The sequence below is a fragment of the Euleptes europaea genome, chromosome 4 (genome assembly GCF_029931775.1).
Source record: "Euleptes europaea isolate rEulEur1 chromosome 4, rEulEur1.hap1, whole genome shotgun sequence".
Lineage (NCBI taxonomy): Eukaryota > Metazoa > Chordata > Lepidosauria > Squamata > Sphaerodactylidae > Euleptes > Euleptes europaea.
The window spans coordinates 7419264-7437100 of record NC_079315.1 but is presented as its reverse complement, the minus strand read 5'-3'; the positions used below and the strand labels follow the sequence as shown (position 1 = coordinate 7437100).

Below are 17837 nucleotides of genomic sequence, written 5' to 3'. Positions count from 1 at the left end.
TTCACGGGCTAGAAGGTCGCTTCCGGTCTCCTGCCCAGTGTGACTTTGTGGTCTTTTTTTCACGAGCTAGAAGGTCGCTTCCGGTCTCCTGCCCAGCGTGACTTTGTGGTCTTTTTTCACGGGCTAGAAGGTCGCTTCCGGTCTCCTGCCGCCCCCGCGCCGAGACAGAGCGGCCCCGGAGAGAGAGCCGAGTTTGACCATAGAGTCTCAAACCGGAAGTGGGTGTTCTCTCCGGCGTGGTGCTTCCCCCGCGGGTCTCTCTCTGGTCCGGCGCCTGTCGCGGGAGGTCCGAGCGGGCTGCGGGGGGCTTCTGCGGGTCGGGGGGGGGGGCTTGGTCCTCTCTCCCCCCCTCCCCACCGAGGGGATGGCCCTCAACAAGTCCATGCACGCCCGCAACCGGTACAAGGACAAGCCGCCCGACTTCGCCCACCTGGCCTCCAAGTACCCCGAGTTCCAGCGCCACGTGCAGGTCAGCTTGTCCGGGAGAGTCAGGTAGGCCGGTCGGAGTTTGGGGTGGGGTGGGGTGGGGTGGGGTGGGCGGATTTACGTCGAAGCTCAACAAGCTGTCGCTTAGGGCCCCCCACTCTCTTGGCCCCCCCAAAAAATTTTTTTAAAGGAAATGAGACAGCAGGGTAGACTTCCCCTGACTATGGAAGATCCACCGATTTAGCAATTTGCAATAATCTCTTTTCCTTTCTGTAAAATGTATCGAAATGTTATGGTAAAACCGGGGTTCGTGGGGGGGGGGAAAGAGACCTGAGACCGTTATCAAGAAAACAGTTATTTATTCTGTAGCTACGACCCAGATGCTCTAGCGAGCCAAATCTCTAAGTCCTGATTGTACTGAGGGAGAGATATTTATCCAAATTCAAGTTATGACAGCCCATCAACATTCAGGGCATATCTGACTGTAATACAGACAGAGAGGCGGCAGTGCAGTAGTCGCTTCACCCAGTTCTTTGTTATGGTTCACTGTAACCCTTCATGACTTTTGCCCCAATTCCTTAGAGCGCACAGACCCACAGAGATATCCTGCCCAGCAACAAGCTATTCCCTGGCTGTCCTAATTCATTTCGACACATTTACAGAAAGGAAAAGAGATTACTACAAATTGTTAAATCAGTGGCTCTTCCATAGTCAGGGGAAGTTTACCTTGCTGTCTCAATGTGTTAGGACAGCCAGGGAATAGCTTGTTGCTGGGCAGGATATCTCTGTGGGTCTGTGTGCTCTAAGTAATTGGGGCAAGAGTCACGGAGGGTTACAATGAACCATAACAAGAACTGGGTGGAACTGTTACTATACTGCCGCCTCCATGTCTGTAGTGCTATCAGCTTTACCCTGAATGTTGATGGGTTGTCATATCTTGAATTTGGATAAATATCCCTTCCTCAGTATGATCGGGGCTCAGAGATTTTTACTCGGTAGAGTGCTCTGGGTAGCAGCTGCTCCGAATAAATAACTGTTTTCTTGCAAACAACGGTCTCGGGTCTCCTTCTCCCCCATGAACCTCTGGTTTACTGCATCAGAAGAAGAAAAAACTGGATGTACATTTCCAAAATATAAGATAAAAAACAAATAAAATAAAACCTACATACAGCAACAGTGTTTTAATATGTGTTTGCGTGTGTGTTAAGTGCCGTCAAGTCGCTTCCGACTCATGGTGACCCTATGAATGAAAGTCCTCCAAAGTGTCCTATCTTTGACAGCCCTGCTCAGATCCTGCAAATTGAAGGCCGTGGCTTCCTTTATTGAGTCCATACATCCCTTGTTGGGTCTTCCTCTTTTCCTGCTGCCTTTAACTTTTCCTAGCATGACTGTCTTTTCCAGTGACTCTTGTCTTCTCATGACGTGGCCAAAATACGATAGCCTCAGTAGAGTCATTTTAGCTTCTAGGGTCAGTTCAGGCTTGATTTGATCTATAACCCACTGATTTGCTTTTTTTGGCAGTCCACGGTATCCATAACACTCTCCTCCAACACCACATTTCAAAGGAATCAATTTTCTTCCTATCAGCTTTCTTCACTGTCCAGCTTTCACACCCATACATACTGATAGGGAATACAATGGCATGAATTAATCTAGTCTTGGTGGCTAGTGACGCATCCTTACACTTCAAAATATTTTCTAGCTCCTTCATGGCTGCCCTTCCCAGTCTCAATCTCCTTCTGATTCCTTGGCTGCAGTCTCCCTTTTGGTTGATGGTGGAGCCAAGGAATAGAAAGTCTTCAACAAGTTCAATTTCCTCATAATATACTTCTTCTTAATTGTATTTCAGTTCAACAATTACTTTGATAAAATACATATTTTGTTATGTGCAAATGGCTTTAAATACCTGTTAGGTCCATAAATTACCATATAGCATATATTCAACACAAAAAACAGCAACAATTTGTTGTTGGCAAAGGACAGCTGGACATATAAAGAGCCCCATTACCTTCAATAGCTTAGGGCCTCATCAAACCTAAATCCGGCCCTGTCCCCGCCCCCTGCAAATGGTGCTGGGAAAGGGTTGTGAGCACAATCCCAGCTCCCCCCCCCCTCGAGGCATAGTTAAACTGTGGAACTCCCTGCCCCAGGAGGTGGTGATTGCTGCCGACTTGGAAGGCTTGAAGAGGGGAGTGGGCATGTTCATGGAGGAGAAGGCTATCCGTGGCTACTGGTCAAAATGGATAATAGTCCCATCAAGTCTTGCAGTCTGTTCACACAGTGGCCAACCAGATGGGCTGATCCGGCAAGGCTTTTCTTATGTTCTTAATACAGAGTCAAATTGTGGAACTCCCTGCCCCAGGATGTGGTGATGGCTGGAAGGCTTGAAGAGAGGAGTGGACATATTCATGGAGGAGAGGGCAATCCATGACTGTGTGTGTAGGCGGACCCTGCTTAGCTTCTGAGATCTGACGAGATCAGGCTAGCCTGGGCTATCCAGGTCAGAGCAATCCATGACTATTAGTCAAAATAAATGAATACTAGTCATGATGCATATCTATTCTCTGCAGGATCAGCTGAGCGTGCCTATTACCCTTTTCCCTCCACCTGTCATCTGTGGGGGAGATTCTACCGAAGCTACTACTATTGTAATGCCATCTTGTTTTGTTTTGCTATGTTCATTGTGTTTTTAATTTTTGATTTTAATTTTTTATGGTTTTGTTGGTTTTAAAGGTTGTAACCCGCCCTGTTCCCGGTTGGACCAGGAATGAGGGCGAGCTACGAATGTGAATAAATAAATAAATATTATGTGCTGTGGGACACAGGCAGGGGAATGCTGCTGCAGTCATCTTGCTTGTGGGCTTCCTGGAGGCACCTGGTTGGCCACTATGTGAACAGACTGCTGGGCTTGATGGACCTTGGTCTGATCCAGCAGGGCTTTTCTTATGTTCACACACCAGGGTTTTGGGATGCAAGACTCAATGCAGCTCTTCCCTTTCTGTCTCGTGCCTTTTCAGTGTCAACTTCAAAGATCCGGAAGCAGTGAGAGCTCTGACGTGCACCCTGCTCAAAGAAGACTTTGGACTTCAGATTGATATCCCATTGGAGAGGCTGATCCCAACGGTTCCCTTGAGGCTTAATTATATCCACTGGGTGGAAGATCTCATGGCTATGCAGGATCCCGCTGGGAAAGGTTCAGTCGTCTGGGGAATAGATATAGGTACGTTTCTCGCTCACCTGATAACGTTTCAGTTGCTGGTAGGCTTTGAATGTCAGGGCTGCAGTTAACATTTTGGAAAACAGCCTTCGACCCCTTGCCTTGCTCACACAGATTCTGTGGTCCCAGCTGCAATTCTTGTGGGCTTCCTAAAGAAGTATACGGGAGCTAGTGTGGTGTAGTGGTTTGGAGTGGTGGAGTCTGATCTGGAGAACCGGGTTTGATTCCCCACTCCTACATACGAAGCCAACTGGGTGTGGGTGACCTTGGGCCAGTCACAGCTCTCTTAGAGCTCTCTCAGCCCCACCTACCTCACAGGGTGTCTGTTGTGGGGAGACGAAGGGAAGGTGATTGTGAGCTAGTTTGATTCTCCCAGAAGAGGGAGCTCCAGAGGTTTGGTGCCACAACCAAGAAGGCCCTTTCTTGGATTTCCACCTGTCTAGCCTCAGATGGGCAGTTCAAACAGGGCCTCCAAAGATTACTGGAGTGGACAGGTAGGGTCTCTCCCAGGTGAAGTCTCTAGTGGTCTTATCTAAAGATACCACTGTGGCTCTCCAGCCTGAGTCCCTGGAGAGCTGCTGCTGGTCCGAGTAGACAATACTGACTTTGATGGACCAAGGGTCTGATTCAGTGTAAGGCAGCTTCGTGTTCATGTTAATGCTACAAGAGTTTCATGGAATGGACAAGAATCTTTAGAGACTGTGAAATTGACGTGTTTGTTTAGGGAAGCTTGCTGTGTAACTGGGAAATATTTCATAGAATCATAGAGTTGGAAGGGACCACCTGGGTCATCTAGTCCAACCCCCTGCACAATGCAGGAAATTCACAACCACCTCCCCCCCCACACCCCCAGCGACCCCCACTACATGCCCAGAAGATGGCCAAGATGCCCTCTTTCTCATCATGTGCTTAAGGTTATAGAATCAGCATTGCTGACAGATGGCCATCCTAGCCTCTGCTTCAAAACCTCCAGGGAAGGAGCACTTACCACCTCCCGAGGAAGCCTGTTCCACTGAGGAACCGCTCTAACTGTTAAAAAATTCTTCCTAATGTCTAGACAGAAACTCTTTGGATTTAATTTCAACCCGTTGTTTCTGGCCCGACCTTCTGAGGTAACAGAAAACGTAACATCTGGTAACAGCTTCTAGAATGGGGCATTGTGGCGACTACCTGTTCTTTTATTTTTCCTACTAGCACAATCTTGTTCTTGGCTTTGCTACAGGAACTGGTGCGTCTTGTATTTACCCATTACTCGGGGCAACCCTGAATGGATGGCACTTCATCGCGACAGAAGTGGATGATGTATGTTTCAGCTACGCCAAAAAAAACGTGGAGCAAAATAATTTATCGGACCTTATCAAAGGTATGTCTCTCTCCTTCTTTTCCCACTCTGGTGCTTTAGCGTAGTTTGTCAGCAGTTTTACAGACAAAAACCACACTGGCTGCTCAGCCTACCATCAATAGCAGAGCTAGAATGTCCCATTTTGGTTCATTTGGTTGAGTATGTGAGAATTGATAGGAAAGGAACGGAGTACGAGATAACTGAGGCGGAGGTTCAAAGAGAAATTATTTTCCTCCTACCTCTTCCCCCCCACACACACACACTTTCACTGGCTCTTTCTCAAAATCCCAGTCTGCTCTGGCCCCTACTTTCCCCAAAAGTGTGTTCGAAAAATTGGGCCAATCCAGCAATGTGCCAGCAAACCAAATGTCAGCAGCTTATCTACCAAATATTGACAGTTCAAGCATCACTGAACTGTATGGAACCTACATTGTCAGTTTGAGAAAATACAGCTAAAATAGGAAGAGGAAGCATATAGCAGGGACTGCCCTGAAAATTCATAGGCGTTCAGGGGCATTAGAGTCGTAGGTGTGGTGTAGTTGCTGAGAGCGGTGGTTTGGAGCGGTGGACTCTGATCTGGAGAACTGGGTTTGATTCCCCACTCCTCATGAGTGGTGGAGGCTAATCTGGTGAAGTGGATTTGTTTCCCCACTCCTACGCTTGAAGCCAACTGGGTGACCTTGGACTAGTCACAGCTCTGTCAGCCCCTCCTACCTCACGGGGTGACGTCTGTTGGGGGAAGGGAAGGTGAATTATTCTTCCTTAATATGCATTCCTGTATTTTTTTTATAATGCTGGTCAAATGACCGTAATAAATTGAATTGAAATTGAATTCATTCTTCCTTAAGTGGTAGATAAAGTCAACATATAAAAACCAACTCTTCTAAGATCATCTCAAAAGATGAGCTTTTTAGTGGGAATTTTGGGAGTAGCTAGCGCAACTCTGGACAGTTAGAATTTAACATTCAGTCTCTGGCTGTCGAGAGAGTGTAATCTCTTTTTGATTGTGCTTCAAGTGTTATCATTTTTATTGTTTGTGTAACAAATTTCTGGACCTTGAAAATGAGTCGGTTTCTGCTTTCCTTTTCTGCCAGTGGTTAAAGTACCACAAAAGACACTCCTGTTGGATGCTCTGGAACAAGAGTCCGAAGTTATCTATGACTTTTGCATGTGCAACCCTCCCTTTTTCGCCAACCAACTGGAAGCAAAGGTAGGTCGACTTCTGCTCATCTGACTGGAACCTTTTCTGGTGGGTATTTGTTTATTTTTATGTGTGGAAGAGGGGGGAAACCAACCCGGTTTACCAGATCAGAGTTCGCCGCTCATGTGGAGGAGTGGGGAAATAAACCTGGTTCTCCAGATTAGAGTCCACCACTCCTAACCACTACATCCCGCTGGCTCTTACCAGGTATTCCTACAATGGAAATGCATGGGAAAGCAAGAAAGGTGTAGAACAGATGGCGATGCTGTCCTATGTAGAGTTGCTCCAGTCTGAGCCCACCGATTCCAATGTCTGCATACATTTCCAGTCTTAAGTGAGGTGGAAATGGAGGAGCAAAGGCAGAAATAACAGTTTAGAAACACAATGCAGCAGGGTCACAGTGACATAAGAACATAAGAAAAGCCCTGCTGGATCAGACCCAGGCCCACCAAGTCCAGCAGTCTGTTCACACGGTGGCTGACCAGGGGCCTCTAGGAAGTCCACAAACAAGATGACTGCAGTAGCATTATCCTGCCTGTGTTCCACAGCACCTAATAGAATGGGCATGCTCCTCTGAGACTGGAGATAATAGGAATGCATCATGAGAACATAAGAAAAGCCTTGCTGGATCAGACCAAAGCCCCTCAAGTCCAGCAGTCTGTTCACATAGTGGCCAACCAGGTGCCTCTGGTAAGTCCACAAACAAGACGACTGCAGCAGCATTATTTTGCCAGTGTTCCACGGCACCTGATATAATAGGCATGCTCCTCTGATCCTGGAGAGATACCTCTAAGTGTAAGCTGAAGGAGGTCCTGGAAATCCAGCCAAGGGATTTCAAGATGGGCATTCACTGCTCTGCCAAGGGAATGATTTGTGCAGTTGTGTGTAAGGACCAAAAAGGGAATACCCAAAGGAAGAAGTCTCCCATAGTCAATCCAGGAGTGGAAAGGCTGCATCTTTCAGAAAGTTGTATGTAGTGACTTCTGTGTCAGGAAGCAAAGGAGGAGGGAGGCAAAAATGTTACAGCCTCTGGCAGAAAGTAGGCAGGTCCCAGAGGTAGCTTCTTGCAAATCTGTTGCTTGCATGGGGTGTTTCAACGCAAGTGCTTTGCATTCTTTTCCAGGGAGTCAATTCCCGCAATCCCAGGAGACCCCCTCCCAGCTCAGTCAACACAGGAGGGATCACAGAGATCATGGCCGAAGGGGGAGAGCTCGAATTTGTCAAGAGGATCATTCACGACAGCCTGCAGCTGAAGAAAAGGCTGAGGTGAGGTTTTAGGAAGGGTGGGGGTGGGTGGGGGAGGGAGCTGTTTATCCTGCTCTGAATTTTGGCCTGTCAACAACAGATCACACACCGAAACACTCATGCCTATGACCGGAAACGGTGCCTTTCTCCACTGTTTCTTTGAGATTTCTGGCTCCACCTTAACTCGGTCTTTGCAAGACCGGGCCCTTGGCACTGGGCAAATCGATTGGGGGACGTTATAGGCAAGAATGCTTAAAATAAAATAATGGGCTTCATTCATAGCACTGCCTGGGAGTGAAGCTGGGTAGATCAGCGTGGTGTAATGGTGTAGAGCAGCGGAGTCTAATCTGGAGAACCGGTTTGGCATTTAAAAACCAACTCTTTTTTTTCCAATTCTTCATTCTTCTTCTGGTATATCCAGCCCTTTGCTCTCTCGCATGGCTTCCCCACCTCTGTATTCCCACTGCCTCTTTTTTTTTTTTCATGCCGCTGCTATCTGGGTTAGAATGTGCTGAGACTGCAATATATCATGATCTTGTGGATCATAAATTAGACACACACACGACGTTCAAGACACACTGCTTTCCTTCAGGAAATATAGAGGTTTACTATATCAAAAAGAGGATAAACGTGGATATATAAATTAATAACTCATGTCTACAATTCATTTCCTAAACTCTTGCCAGCGCGTGGCTAACAGGCTCAAAACACAGTAAAGAATATAGTTTACATTATTTGCTCTCGGAAGAAGTGAAAAGAAGTCTCTTCTTAATCAAAAATTCTGGCAGAGACAAAACGCATAGACTAATTCCCAACAGAACGCCATAATTTTTTTAAAAAAATACTTTTAACAGGTGGTACAGTTGTATGTTGGGAAAGAAATGCAGCTTGGCGCCGCTGAAAGAGGAGCTCCGAATCCACGGAGTGAGTATGTCTCTCCTTGTTCTCCCTCTGTTTTGTAACTTGCCTTGAGTCTCAGCAGGGAAAGGCGGACTACGAAGGAAGGAAATATAGAAGCACACCTCAGCTGCCTGTTCCTTATGCAAAAGGCCCTTATGTGCTACAGTTTCTAGGAAGGCCAGGACCTTTGAAAGGAAGCCCTGTTGAAGAACTGCAACAGGGCCTAGTTTATGTGTGTGTGTGTGAGAGAGAGAGAGAGAGACTTGTGTATCTGGGCTGGGTCTAACTTTAGCATCCATAGGAGCTTGTAGGTGAGGGAAGCTACAAGCTCCTATTCATGCTGCCCTCCTTCTCTGTCATAGAAGATCCGAAGCCTGGCCTGTACTTGCAGGACAATGTTGTGGTGAAGGCATGAGATGAGAGAGTGCACTGTACCGCTTCAGACTGCTGATGGGAAGTGCCTTTTTTGTTTATTCCCCCCCCCCCCCGCAAGTGCTTCCCATAAGCTTCCCATGTTGGCAGAAAACCAGACTGCCAGGCAGCAAAGGTTCTAATCCAGCCTTTTCCTTGCTGTGCTGATTTCTGCCAGCGGGGAAGCACTCAGTGTTGCAATCCCTTCCTTGCAGTCTGGAGTAATGCAATCCATTTGGTTCCCACCCTCAGCACGCATGGGGTGTTATTTCTTCACACGATGCATAGTTAAATTGTGGCATCCCTGCCCCAGGATGTGGTGATGGCTGCCAACTTGGACGGCTTGAAGAGGGGAGTGGACATGTTCTTGGAGGAGAGGGCTAGCCATGGCTACTAGTAAAAAATGGATACTAGTCATGATGCATACCTATTCTCTGAAGGATCAGAGGAGCATGCCTATTGTATTAGGTGCTTCGGAACACAGGCAGGACAATGCTGCTGCAGTCGTCTTGCCTGTGGGCTTCTTAGAGGCACCTGGTTGGCCACTGTGGGAACAGACTACTGGACTTGTTGGGCCTTGGTCTGATCCAGCAGGGCCTTTTCTTATTTTCTTATGATGAACACCTATTCTCTCCAAGAATCAGAGGAGCATGTGTATTATAGTAGATCCTGTGGAGCACAGGCAGAATACTGCTACAGTCTTCTTGTTTGTGGGCTTCCTGGAGGCACCTGGTTGGCCACTGTGTGAACAGACTGCTGGACTTGTTGGGCCTTGGTCTGATCCAGCAGGGCTTTTCTTATGATGCACGCCTACTCTCTCCAGTCTCAGAGGAGCATGTCTATTATATTAGGGGCTACGGAGCACAGGCAGGATAATGCTGCTGCAGCCGTCTTGCTTGGGGGCTTCCTAGAGGCCCCTGGTTGGCCATTGTGTGAACAGACGGGGGACTTGATGGACCTTGGTCTGGTCCAGCAGGGCTTTTCTTATGTTCTTATGATGCATACTTATTCCCTCCAGGATCAGATGAGTATGCTTATTATATTAGGTGCTGTGAAAGACAGACAGGACAATGCTGCTGCAGTCGTCTTGTGCTCCTTTCCAATGTCTCTTGGTGGCTGGGATCGCAGGAAAAAATAACTTCCCGAACACTGAGGAAAGGTTGTTGACTTCGATATTTTTTGCCTGGTACAGGTTCCTAATGTTACCCACACGGAATTCTGCCAAGGGCGCACCATGAGGTGGGCGCTGGCATGGAGCTTCTATGAAAATGTCAAAGTGCCAGTAAGTGTCATTGTCTGACTGTGTCTGTCTGTCTCTCCCTCTCCCCCTTTCCTTGTCATGCTTGAATCTGGATTTTGCTTCAGACTCGACAAGGCCCACACTCCTCCCTGGGGATTTTCTCCCTTGGCGTCTCACAAAGGTGTTGGTTCCAAAAACCGGGGGGGGGGGGGGGCTGGCTGGCTTATCTCCCAGAAATGAGGCTTGAAGCCCTCTTGGGCACACAGGATTCCAGCAATGATTATCTCTGGTGCCAGCATGGTATAGTGATTTGGAGCGGTGGGCTCTAATCTTGAGGACCAGGTTTGGTTCCCCACTCCTCCATCTGAGGAGCCAGCGTGGTGTAGTGGTTAAGAGCGGTGGTTTGGAGCGGTGGACTCTGATCTGGAGAACCGGGTTTGATTCCCCACTCCACATGAGTGGCGGAGGCTAATGTGGTAAACTGGATTTATTTCCCCGCTCCGCTGCATGAAACTGGCTGGGTGACCTTGGGCCAGTCACTCTCTCAGCCCCACCTACCTCACAGGGTATCTGTTGTGAGGAGGGGAAGGGAATGGTAAGCCGGTTTGATTCTTCCTTAAGTGGTAGAGAAAGTTGGCATATAAAAACCAACTCTTCATCTTCTTCTGTGACTTTCTTTTATGAGAGAGCCATTCTTGACCCCTCTTGTGTTTGTTCGATAGGCCAAGGATTCAGTTTCGAGAGATGAGCATAGGCAGGGCTCTACAGAAAAGAAAAATCATACGAATATCCATTTCCCTGACAAGCTGGTAGAGGGCTGGAGCCACACACAGTTGCAAATGGCTGTAACCCTAATCACCAAAATGACCCTAATCACCAAAATGATTAGGGGACTAGAGCAACTGTCCTATGGGGAGCGGTTAAGACGCTTAGGGCTGTTTAGCTTGGAAAGAAGGCGGCTGAGGGGAGACATGATAGAGGTCAATAAAATTATGCATGGTTTGGAGAGAGTGCACAGGGAGACGTTTTTCTACCTCTCTCATAATACTAGAACACAGGGTCATCTGCTAAAGCTGGAGGGTGAGAGATTCAAAACAGATAAAAGGAAGTATTTTTTCACACAAGGCATAGTTAAATTGTGGAACTCCCTGCCTCAGGATGTGGTGATGGCTGCCAGCTTGGAGGGCTTTAAGAGGGGAGTGGACATATTCATGGAGGAGAGGGGTATTCATGGCTATTAGTTAGAATGGATACTAGTCGTGCTGCATACCTATTCTCTCTAGTATCAGAGGAGCATGCCTATTATATTGGGTGCTGTGGAACATAGGCAGGATGGTGCTGCTGCAGTTGTCTTGTTTGGGGGCTTCCTAGAGGCACCTGGTTGGCCACTGTGTGAACAGACTGCTGGACTTGATGGGCCTGGGTCTGATCCAGCAGGGCCATTCTTATGTTCTTATGTTCAAATGGCACCAAATGGCTCCTTAAGCAAAGGGCACTATCCGCCTGGCAGTTCACTCCCACCAGGTTAGTTGGCTGCTTCCAGGAGTCAGGGCGATGCTTTGGCATGCACAGGTCGCGGAGCCTTTGTCTGCTGAAGGGAAGTGTCATCCTGTCCCTGGGCAAAAGATGCTGAGAGGGTTCTTTGCACTTGTTCATAACCCTCTCGGTCCGTCGTGACTGATGAGGGGAAAGGCCAGATGAAGAGGAGGAGTTGGTTTTCATATGCCGACTTTCTCTACCACCTAAGGGAGAATCAAACCAGCTTACAATCGCCTTTCCTTTCCCTCCCCCTCCCCACAACAGACTCCCTGTGAGGTAGATGGGACTGAGAGAGCTCTAAGAGCTGTGACTAGCCCAAGGTCACCCAGTTGGCTTCGTGTGGAGGAGTGGGGAAACCAACCCAGGTCACCAGATGAGCGTCCGCCTCTCATGTGGAGGAGCGGGGAATCAATCCCAGTTCTCCAGATCAGAATCTGCCGCTCCAAACCACCACTCTTAACCACTACACCACGCTGGCTCCCACGCTGGATTTAGGGGAAGGGATGCCGACCAGCTAACGGCCCCCATGTAGGAAGCCTCCATTCCCTGTTGTAATGTTAACAAAAATATTAAATGTGGTGGATAGTGCCGTCGCATCACAGCTGATTTACGGGGGTTTCCAAGGCAAGACCTAGCGCCTCCTTTCGTTTAGGCGCCTAGCCAAAGTACATCATGTCTATGCATGCATTTCCTTGATCATAGATCCCGATAGGTAGCCGTGTTAGTCTGTCTGTAGCAGCAGAAGAGAGCAAGAGTCCAGTAGCACCTTAAAGACTAATGAAATTTCTGGTAGGGTATGAGCTGTATAAGAGCCCCGTGGCGCAGAGTGGTACGCTGCAGTACTGCAGTCCAAGCTCTGCTCACAACCTGAATTCGATCCCGACGGGAGTCGGTTTCAGGTAGCCGGCTCAAGGTTGACTCAGCCATCCGTCCTTCCGAGGTCAGTAAAATGAGTACCCAGCTTGCTGGGGGTAAAGTGTGGACAACTGGAGAAGGCAATGGCAAACCACCCCATAAACAAAGTCTGCCTAGTAAATGTACTAGTAGAAGAGGGCAAGAGTCCAGTAGCACCTTAAAGACTATCAAAATTTTGTCGAAGGCTTTCACGGTCAGAGTTCATTGGTTCTTGTAGGTTATCCGGGGTGTGTAACCGTGGTCTTGGAATTTTCTTTCCTGACGTTTCGCCAGCAACTGTGGCAGGCATCTTCAGAGTAGTAACACTGAAGGACAGTGTCTCTCAGTGTCAAGGGTGTAGGAAGAGTAATATATAGTCAGAAAGGGGTTGGGTTTGAGCTGAGTATTGTCCTGCAAAAGTATTGTCCTGTAAGTATCAAGATAATGTGCTAATGAGGGTATGGTATGTTAATATGGAACCATTGTATCCTGAAGTGATCTGTTAATGTGTGTAATCCAAAACTAATCTGTATGGCTATTGTTGAATGTTGTCTTTGTCTGGAGGTTTTTCAGGGCAGGAAGCCAAGCCTTATTCATTCTTAAACTCTCCTCTTTTCTGTTAAAGTTGTGCTGATGTTTATGAATTTCAATGGCTTCTCTGTGCAATCTGACAAAATAGTTGGTAGAATTGTCCAGTCTTTCAGTGTCTTGGAATAAGACCCTGTGTCCTGTTTGTGTCAGTCCATGTTCAGCCACTGCTGATTTCTCAGGTTGACCAAGTCTGCAGTATCTTTCATGTTCTTTTATCCTTGTTTGTATGCTGCGTTTTGTGGTCCCGATGTAAACTTCTCCACAGCTGCAAGGTATACGATATACTCCTGCAGAGGTGAGGGGGTCTCTTTTGTCTTTTGCTGATCGTAGCATTTGTTGTATTTTCTTGGTGGGTTTAAACACTGTTTGTAGGTTATGTTTTTTCAAAAGTTTCTCCATCCTATCAGTGACTCCTTTAATAAATGGCAAGAATACCTTTCCTATGGGAGACTGTTTTTCTTGAGTTTTCTGATTTTTGTTTGGTTCAATGGCCCTTCTGATTTCATTCTTGGAGTAGCCGTTTGCTAGCAGTGCGTGATTTAGATGGTTAGTTTCTTCCTTGAGAAACTGTGGTTCACAGATCCGTCTTGCACGGTCCATTAATGTTTTGATTATTCCTCTTTTCTGTCGGGGGTGGTGGTTGGAGTTTTTGTGTAAGTAGCGATCTGTGTGAGTTGGTTTCCGGTAGACCTTGTGACCTAACTGAAGGTTTGATTTACGGATGACAAGGGTATCAAGAAATGGGAGTTTACCCTCAATTTCCTTTTCCATGGTAAACTGAATGTTTGGATGGATATTATTAAGATGGTTTAGAAAGTCCATTAATTTTTCTTCACCATGGCTCCAAATGGTAAATGTATCATCTACGAACCTGAACCAGACTGTAGGTTTGTAAGGTGCTGATTCTAATGCTGTCTTTTCAAAATATTCCATGTAAAAGTTTGCTATTACTGGACTGAGTGGACTTCCCATAGCTACTCCATCAATCTGTTCATAAAATTCTTGATCCCATAGGAAATAACTTGTTGTCAAACACTGGTGAAATAAGGCTGTTATATCTTCTGGAAAAATCTGGTTAATCAATGAGATTGTGTCTTTAACTGGAACCTTGGTAAAGAGGGATACAACATCAAAACTGATTAATATATCCTTTGGATTGAGTCTTAACGGACTGATTTTGTTGATGAAGTGAGTTGAATCTTTGATGTAAGAAGTGGTTTTTCCAATGTGGTCCTGTAGGAGGGTGGTCAAATATTTAGCTAATTCATATGTTGGGGAACCAATGGCACTCACGATGGGTCGGAGTGGAACGGAATCCTTATGAATTTTAGGTAGTCCATATAATCGTGGTGGTTGTGGTTCAGTCTTGCATAGTTTTCTGTGTGTGTCGGGATGAAGAGTGGAATTCTTGATCAGAATGCTAGTTTTCCTGGTAATTTTGCAAGTTGGATCTCGTTTTAGTTTTTTGTATGTGGCAGGGTCCAGAAGTTCCTCAATCTTCTTTTTGTATTCTTCTGTTTTCATGATCACTGTGGCATTGCCTTTGTCAGCTGGTAGAATAATGATTTCTGGATCTGCATTGAGGGTCTTGATGGCGTTTCTCTCCTTGCGTGTTATATTGCTAGCAGGGGGCTTTGCTTTACGTAGAATTCTTGCTGTCTCTCCTCTTATTTCCTCAGCATCTTCTTCAGGTAGATTACGAATGGCAGATTCTACATTTGCAATGATGTCTTCCACTGGAATTTGGGTGGGAGTGACTGCAAAGTTTCCTCCCTTAGCTAAGATGGAAGTTTCTTCAGGTGAGAGTTGTCGGTCTGTCAGATTGAAGATAATCCGTTTGTTGTCAAGTTTTGGACTGTTCTGTCTTCTTTCCTGTAATTTGTTAAACTTTTGCTTCTGTCTGGAAGTATGGCTGGTTAACCCCTGTTCCATTTTTCTGTAGGTGAGATTATCAATCTTGTCCCAATCATGGCTTCTCATTTTGTGGCTAGTATTGATATGTAAGGAAAACAACTCCTTGTCTGTGGCAGCAAGTTCTCTGCGGGTAGTGTGAATTCTCTCTCGTAAGAGAGCCCGTTCTAGATGGTCATAAATGCGGTTAGCTCGTGAAGTTTGAAAGATTCTTTTACTTGTGAGAAAAGATGGAATGGTTCCAGTGTCTCTGCATCGCAGTAGAAAAGTTAAAGAACAAAGTAGATGTGCTTTCTTGTTCCGAAGTGTTTCCAATCTCCGGGTCTGTTGAAATATTTCCTCCCCGTAGAGGCGTTCAAAATATTGTCGAAGGCTTTCACGGTCAGAGTTCATTGGTTCTTGTAGGTTATCCGGGGTGTGTAACCGTGGTCTTGGAATTTTCTTTCCTGACGTTTCGCCAGCAACTGTGGCAGGCATCTTCAGAGTAGTAACACTGAAGGACAGTGTCTCTCAGTGTCAAGGGTGTAGGAAGAGTAATATATAGTCAGAAAGGGGTTGGGTTTGAGCTGAGTATTGTCCTGCAAAAGTATTGTCCTGTAAGTATCAAGATAATGTGCTAATGAGGGTATGGTATGTTAATATGGAACCATTGTATCCTGAAGTGATCTGTTAATGTGTGTAATCCAAAACTAATCTGTATGGCTATTGTTGAATGTTGTCTTTGTCTGGAGGTTTTTCAGGGCAGGAAGCCAAGCCTTATTCATTCTTAAACTCTCCTCTTTTCTGTTAAAGTTGTGCTGATGTTTATGAATTTCAATGGCTTCTCTGTGCAATCTGACAAAATAGTTGGTAGAATTGTCCAGTCTTTCAGTGTCTTGGAATAAGACCCTGTGTCCTGTTTGTGTCAGTCCATGTTCAGCCACTGCTGATTTCTCAGGTTGACCAAGTCTGCAGTATCTTTCATGTTCTTTTATCCTTGTTTGTATGCTGCGTTTTGTGGTCCCGATGTAAACTTCTCCACAGCTGCAAGGTATACGATATACTCCTGCAGAGGTGAGGGGGTCTCTTTTGTCTTTTGCTGATCGTAGCATTTGTTGTATTTTCTTGGTGGGTTTAAACACTGTTTGTAGGTTATGTTTTTTCAAAAGTTTCTCCATCCTATCAGTGACTCCTTTAATAAATGGCAAGAATACCTTTCCTATGGGAGACTGTTTTTCTTGAGTTTTCTGATTTTTGTTTGGTTCAATGGCCCTTCTGATTTCATTCTTGGAGTAGCCGTTTGCTAGCAGTGCGTGATTTAGATGGTTAGTTTCTTCCTTGAGAAACTGTGGTTCACAGATCCGTCTTGCACGGTCCATTAATGTTTTGATTATTCCTCTTTTCTGTCGGGGGTGGTGGTTGGAGTTTTTGTGTAAGTAGCGATCTGTGTGAGTTGGTTTCCGGTAGACCTTGTGACCTAACTGAAGGTTTGATTTACGGATGACAAGGGTATCAAGAAATGGGAGTTTACCCTCAATTTCCTTTTCCATGGTAAACTGAATGTTTGGATGGATATTATTAAGATGGTTTAGAAAGTCCATTAATTTTTCTTCACCATGGCTCCAAATGGTAAATGTATCATCTACGAACCTGAACCAGACTGTAGGTTTGTAAGGTGCTGATTCTAATGCTGTCTTTTCAAAATATTCCATGTAAAAGTTTGCTATTACTGGACTGAGTGGACTTCCCATAGCTACTCCATCAATCTGTTCATAAAATTCTTGATCCCATAGGAAATAACTTGTTGTCAAACACTGGTGAAATAAGGCTGTTATATCTTCTGGAAAAATCTGGTTAATCAATGAGATTGTGTCTTTAACTGGAACCTTGGTAAAGAGGGATACAACATCAAAACTGATTAATATATCCTTTGGATTGAGTCTTAACGGACTGATTTTGTTGATGAAGTGAGTTGAATCTTTGATGTAAGAAGTGGTTTTTCCAATGTGGTCCTGTAGGAGGGTGGTCAAATATTTAGCTAATTCATATGTTGGGGAACCAATGGCACTCACGATGGGTCGGAGTGGAACGGAATCCTTATGAATTTTAGGTAGTCCATATAATCGTGGTGGTTGTGGTTCAGTCTTGCATAGTTTTCTGTGTGTGTCGGGATGAAGAGTGGAATTCTTGATCAGAATGCTAGTTTTCCTGGTAATTTTGCAAGTTGGATCTCGTTTTAGTTTTTTGTATGTGGCAGGGTCCAGAAGTTCCTCAATCTTCTTTTTGTATTCTTCTGTTTTCATGATCACTGTGGCATTGCCTTTGTCAGCTGGTAGAATAATGATTTCTGGATCTGCATTGAGGGTCTTGATGGCGTTTCTCTCCTTGCGTGTTATATTGCTAGCAGGGGGCTTTGCTTTACGTAGAATTCTTGCTGTCTCTCCTCTTATTTCCTCAGCATCTTCTTCAGGTAGATTACGAATGGCAGATTCTACATTTGCAATGATGTCTTCCACTGGAATTTGGGTGGGAGTGACTGCAAAGTTTCCTCCCTTAGCTAAGATGGAAGTTTCTTCAGGTGAGAGTTGTCGGTCTGTCAGATTGAAGATAATCCGTTTGTTGTCAAGTTTTGGACTGTTCTGTCTTCTTTCCTGTAATTTGTTAAACTTTTGCTTCTGTCTGGAAGTATGGCTGGTTAACCCCTGTTCCATTTTTCTGTAGGTGAGATTATCAATCTTGTCCCAATCATGGCTTCTCATTTTGTGGCTAGTATTGATATGTAAGGAAAACAACTCCTTGTCTGTGGCAGCAAGTTCTCTGCGGGTAGTGTGAATTCTCTCTCGTAAGAGAGCCCGTTCTAGATGGTCATAAATGCGGTTAGCTCGTGAAGTTTGAAAGATTCTTTTACTTGTGAGAAAAGATGGAATGGTTCCAGTGTCTC

The 17837-nt window shown here is 45.8% G+C and overlaps 1 protein-coding gene across 1 annotated transcript in view; it reads left to right on the top strand.

The window, feature by feature from the left end:
- Positions 1–364: 364 nt before the first annotated feature.
- The window catches only part of METTL16 (methyltransferase 16, RNA N6-adenosine), a 29236-nt gene continuing 11763 nt past the window's right edge, over positions 365–17837 (top strand). Inside the window, exons 1-7 of the mRNA XM_056848217.1 lie at positions 365–492; positions 3444–3646; positions 4866–5006; positions 6080–6195; positions 7310–7452; positions 8286–8355; positions 9935–10024. Coding sequence (XP_056704195.1) covers positions 365–492; positions 3444–3646; positions 4866–5006; positions 6080–6195; positions 7310–7452; positions 8286–8355; positions 9935–10024 — 891 coding nt within the window. The remainder of the gene's footprint in view (positions 493–3443; positions 3647–4865; positions 5007–6079; positions 6196–7309; positions 7453–8285; positions 8356–9934; positions 10025–17837) is intronic.